The sequence below is a fragment of the Nematolebias whitei genome, chromosome 18 (genome assembly GCF_014905685.2).
Source record: "Nematolebias whitei isolate Nwh7 chromosome 18, NemWhi1, whole genome shotgun sequence".
Taxonomy (NCBI): Eukaryota; Metazoa; Chordata; class Actinopteri; order Cyprinodontiformes; family Rivulidae; genus Nematolebias; species Nematolebias whitei.
In genome coordinates, this window is record NC_056515.1 from 16,458,752 (window position 1) to 16,464,734 (window position 5,983).

General features: G+C 41.9%; 1 protein-coding gene across 1 annotated transcript in view; it reads right to left on the reverse strand.

Moving 5' to 3' along the window:
• Positions 1 to 2,494: 2,494 nt before the first annotated feature.
• The window catches only part of prpf4 (PRP4 pre-mRNA processing factor 4 homolog (yeast)), a gene marked incomplete in the record, with an annotated part of 33,336 nt that continues 29,847 nt past the window's right edge, over positions 2,495 to 5,983 (reverse strand). The window contains 5 exon segments of the mRNA XM_037692481.1: positions 2,495 to 2,604; positions 2,880 to 2,986; positions 3,089 to 3,207; positions 3,417 to 3,524; positions 4,404 to 4,526. Coding sequence (XP_037548409.1) covers positions 2,518 to 2,604; positions 2,880 to 2,986; positions 3,089 to 3,207; positions 3,417 to 3,524; positions 4,404 to 4,526 — 544 coding nt within the window.

Sequence of the window (5,983 nt, forward strand, 5' to 3'; positions counted from 1 at the left end):
ATCGACATGGTATCGTATCGACCAAAAGTAGCGATAAAAGTTAAATATCGGACATCGGCCAGTACATCAAAATAACTCACCGATATAAAAGGTGCGGTGTGTGTATGTATATATATATATATATATATAAGAGAGCGAGAGAGATAAGGCGCTGTTTTTGTATGACATCACATGCGTCGTTTAGATTGGTGAAAATTTACAAATTTGCACTGTTTCAGTGTTGTCGTTGTGTTAAAGAGAGTAAATGCAATGAATAAATTTGACAATAAACATATTTTAATAGGGACAGCACGGTGGCGCAACTGGTAGAGCTGCTGCCTCTCAGCGAACAGGTCCCTGGTTCAAACCCCGGTCCAGGTGCCTTCTGGGTGGAGTTTGCATGTTCTCTCCGTGCGTGCGTGGGTTTTCTCCGGGTACTCCGGTTTCCTCCCACAGACCAAAAACATGCATGTTAGGCTGATTGGTAACTCTAAATTGTCCCTAGGTGTGAGTGAGAGAGTGAATGTTTGTTTGTCTCGTTTGTCTCTATGTGTCCCTGTGATGGACTGGAGACGTGTCCAGGGTGTACCCCGCCCCTTGCACAGTGATTGCTGGACATGGGCACCAGCGACCCCCGTGACCCAAAATGGAATAAACGGGTAAAGATAATGGATGGATGGACATATTTTAATTCCACAGCACAGAAAGATATGTAGTCTCTGTAAGTAGATCAGGGGAAAAAATATCGGGTTTGGTATCGGTTATCGGCCAAATGAGTTTTAACATATCAGCATATCGGCCAAAAATCCAATATCGTGCACCCCTAATTTACTTAAAGCTTCAGTAACAAATATTTCATGAATGGTAACCATCAAGTTGTCGGTTTCCCAAAATAGTAATATGTGACTACACAGAATAATTTGGATCAAGAGTTCTAATACTTTTTATTCTTATTGTTCCATCATGTTTTAGGTTATCCCCCTTAGTCTTCAGTGGGTTTGTATCACCAGCCACCACAAACAAAAAGGCCAATAACTTTTTGTCTGAAATGTCTCCCACAGCCAGTGGACCTTAGTACACAAAATGGGTACAACTCAGTCAATTTTACAGACACTGAGCTAATTAATGTTAGTTAGCCACACACTCAGTGTTACCCACACGCGAGCTCGTGCAATATTGCATTAGATAGTTTAATCTACCGGTACAACATTTTGTTGGTGTGTTGTGCATTCATTGAAGGAATACTAGGAGTTATAAATTAATATTTCCATTCGTTTTGTATTATAGCTCTAAGAAATAAGATTGAGCCAAACTGTGCTTCACAACTGGGTTCCTTTCTTGTTTCAGAAATGGTCTTAGGTTTTATTTCAACTGAATGTGGAAATTTGTTAGTCCAACCCAAACAAGCTGTTTATGTATATTAATAATGTTTTTCTTTAAAGCATACGATTTGTAGGTGACCAACCACAAAAAATGCAAAGAGGCTCAACATGAGGCTGCACAAAACCGGACACTGCAGATTAAACTATTAATGTGCAGCAGGCTCATTACTGCCGCTGACAGTTTGCAGACTTTTTGCAATATGGACTATATCAAGAGAGGATTATAAAGAAATGGTACTCACAGAGATGCATAATAATATGGGCCACCAAGGAGTTGACTGTACAGCCTCTTGTATTATGAGTTTCTTAAATACTCAGAAGAGCTTTTTGTTTTTGATTTCTTTTGAGCTGACGACACCCAGGGAGGATGTTGAAGCACCGTTACGGGGCGTGAGGAGATGCGGGTGCTTTCCCACCTGACTGGACTGATCTTTGTCCTGGGCAGGATTTCCACCGCATGTTTAAGCATCCTAATTTGCAAGAGAGTTATGGATAAAATGTATGAACTGAGGGGAAATGATAGGGATGTAAAGGTCATGGATGCTTTTCACTTCATGTCAAATGTTATATAGCCAGGTATGTGAAGACGAAAGGAGTCTGACAAATGAAAACTTGTTTCTCCTGACACGTTTGACATGTGAGCTGTGAAGTGGAGATCGTCTTGACCTCGCCCGTCTTTATAAAGACACATCTTTACACTCTCTTTGAGCAGACCTTGTTAGATGAAGCACCATGTAAACATCTTGATGCTTGTTTTTACAACGCTGCTCCATCTTGCAAGATTAAAACCTGGGTGATAAAGATCTTCTCCTTTCCTGTGTGGCTTATTTATTTAATGAGTAGATGATAGGAGAATTAAATTATCCAACACACATCTTCATACATCCTCCAGCTAGCCAGCTCAGAAGTCCTAAAAATGCCCCTGCATTAACAATTTGTTTAAAAAAAATGTTTGAAAACAAAATCTAAAGCTGTGAAGTGAAAGTTTTTCTAACAGCTTAAATTTTTTCTCATGTTCAAATCATAGATATTTTTTATTAAATAAGCCGATTATTTTAAATTAACAGCTTTTTGTCGTTATTAAAAACTCAACAATGTTCAAACATTATTTTATTAGAAAATAAACCCAGTTAACAAGTTCTCTCATTTGATTACATCATTCTGACAGCCAGAGTTTAAAGGTTCGGTCGTATGAGCAGGTGGCAATCAGTTTCCCATCAGGTGACACGTCCACGCCCATCACCTAAAAATAAACATTAAACATGAACCAATCAGCGCTTCAAGTGGGAGGAAGGAAAGAGTCTGCACCCTTTCACCCTGTTCACATGGACCATTCAGAATGCAGCCTTAGTACAGACCAATCAGAGCGCAGCGTTCAGACAGACCAATCAGAGCGCAGCATTCAGACAGACCAATCAGAGCGCAGCATTCAGACAGACCAATCAGAGCGCAGCATTCAGACAGACCAATCAGAGCGCAGCGTTTTCACAGACCAAAAAGTGTGCACTGGTTTTGTACCTTCCCCTCGTGTCCAGCAAGCGTTTTCAGTGGCATCCAGCCTGGGTGACTCCAAACCTTCGCCGTGTTGTCGTACGCTCCGGTCAACAGGAAGTGACCATCAGTGGCTGTAGAGGAAATGAGGTCAGACACACAGGAAGTGAGGTGGAGCTGAAAAAAACAACAGTAGAAAAATCCTAGCAGTAAACAGCAAAAGTGTTTATGTTTACGTTGAAAACGGACTGACGACAGCAGGTTCTGGTGGGCGGGGACTGTGTATAGACACTTCCTGTTGCGCAACTCCCAAACCTTGCAGGTGTTATCACCACTTCCTGTTGCCAGGTGATGGCTATGAGAAGAAACGACACAACAGAACAATAAAACATTTCTAACAAGGTTTTTAATTTAAAACGATTTATCTGCATTCCTTAGTTTCAGCTGAGAAAAATCTGATGGGTATGTTTTCTGCATGATTTTCTTTGCTCGTCTCTGATTGGCTGTTTAAGTGACCTTCTCTCTTATTGGTTAGTTTTCTGCTCGTCATTGTGAGTGGCTCACCCGTTAGGGCTGAAGTGCAGACTGTAGATCTCCTTCAGGTGGCCCTCGAGGAAAACAACACAGCGGCCCGTTCGCAAGTCCCACACTCTGCCAAAGGCATCGAGCCCTCTGATGGAAAACAGACCAGAGTCAAGCGTGACTTACCGGTAGGCCCATTGTCAGTTAGACCCCTTTTGTTTGATTTGTTTCTTTGATTTGGCACAACCTAACTGTCCACTGGCTCCCTGTCAAATCCAGAATTTAATTCAAAATCTTACTTCTAACCTACAAAGCTCTCAACAACCTAGCTCCATCTTATATTACAGATCTTATTGTTCCATATTTTCCTAACAGAGCACTTCGCTCTCAGACTGCAGGTTTACTTGTAGTTCCTAGAGTTTCCAAAAACAGAATGTGAGGAAGATCTTTCAGTTCTCAGGCTCCTCTCTTGTGGAACCAACTTCCAGTTTCTGTCCGTGAGGCTGACACATTGTCCAGTTTTAAGACTTTCCTTTTTGATAAATCCTATAGTTAGGGTCGGCTTGGGTTTCCTGGTCTGTCCCTTAGTTCTGCTGCTATAGACTTAGATTGCTGGAGAACAAACTGACCACATTTCCTCTCTCTGCTGCTGTCTTTACTAGCTCTACTCTTCCTGTTTTTATTTGTAATTACTTTTATCTTAACATGTTTTTTGTCTTTCCTCCTATAGAAAGTACATCTGGACCTGTCATTCTGTGTCTGTCTCTCCTTCCTGTCCTCTCAACCAGTCGGTCAAAGATGGCCACTTGTCCTGAGCCTGGTTCTGCAGGAGGTTTCTTCCTGTTAAAAGGGAGTTTTTCCTTTCCACTGTTGCCACTGTGCTTGATGATGATGAGGGACTGTGATGAAGTGAAGATTCAACACTATCTGCTGTGACTTGGAGCTATATATAGTAAATAAACTGAATTCAATTGAAATATATGTTTACTAAAGTACTACAGAGTACAAGCAGAAAGACAGTAAACTCACCCTGTTGCAGCCAGTGAACCATCAGGATGGAAGCTGATGTCATGAACTCCTTTACTGTGACCCTCCTGATGGAGGATCTCCTCCTGGACCTCCAGGTCCCACAGACGCCACGAGTTATCATAACTGTACACAAGAGTACACAGACCGTTACTACGTAGTACACAGACCACTTGATAGAAAACAATTATACGTCAGTGTATCTCTACTTTTTTAAGCTTTGTACTAAGTCACAGTATTCTGTCCGTTTACTTTCATTCACATTTAAACGGTTGCGTACTCTTCAGCTGGACTTGCCAAAACAATGATGAGTGTCAGCTGGAAATACTTCTTGAGTTTGGTTCAGCTTGGACTGCAGAAATAATCATCTCTGTGAGTTGATGTTAGAGATGTTGAAAGGACGACTGAGTTAGATTCTGAGGACATTTGTTCTTTCGGATGTAAGGGTATTTATTATTCAATTCAATTCAATTCAAAAATACTTTATTAATCCCAGAGGTAAATTAAATGTTGTAACTCATCATCCTGGTTTCATTAAAGAGTTGTTCTAGATGCTGATGGCTGTGGGCAGGAAGGATCTCTTGTAGCGGATTTGAAGAAGCCTCTGACTGAAGACACTCTGTTGTTGTATGACAGTCTGATGTTGTATGACAGTCTGATGAAGAGGATGCTGAGGGTTGTCTATAATGTTCTTCATTTTATGAAGAATCCTTCTTTGTACAATCATCTCCAAAGGTTCTAGAGGAGTCCCCAGAACTGAGCCAGCCTTCTTTATGAGCTTGTTGATCTTTTTTAAGTCACTTGCTCTGGTGCTGCTCCCCCAGCAGATGATGGCAGAAGAGATGGTGCTCTCTACAACAGACTTATAGAAGATATGCAGCATCTTGCTGCAAACACTGAAGGACTTCAGCTTCCTCAAGAAGTACAGTCTGCTCTGTCCCTTCTTGTAGACGCTTCACTGTTGCATCACCAGTCCAGTCTGTTGTCCAGGTGAACCCCAAGGTATTTATACTTCTCCACCACCTCCACTTCTTCTCCCATGATGGAAATAGTGTTGGACCTGTTCCTGATTCTCCTGAAATCTACAATCATCTCCTTTGTTTTGTTCACATTCAAGATGAGATGATTGTTCCCACACCATGCCACAAAGTGGTCCACCAGTTCCCTGTCCTCAGCTTCTTGTCCATCTCTGATACACCCGACCACTGCAGAGTCATCAGAATATTTCTGCAGATGACAGGAGTCTGTTTTTATACTGGAAATCTGAGGTGTACAGGACAGCCTTGGGTCAAAGGAGGGTGGTATGTATGTTTGGCTGTGGGTAAGAGAGGAGGCTGCTGAGCTTGTTCCTGATCTGAACCGATTGAAGAACGTGTTCAGTTCATTGGCTCTGTCCAGGCTTCCATCCTTCTGATCCTCCTTCTGCTTGAAGCCTGAGATCTGTTTCATCCCTGACCACAACATCTGTCTCCTTGCAAGTTTATTTTAATACATTTGTCAAACTTCAGTCATGGACTCCTGAGTGATTGTTTCTGGTACTGCAGAGTACACAAGACAGCTACTGCAGAGTACACAAGACAGCT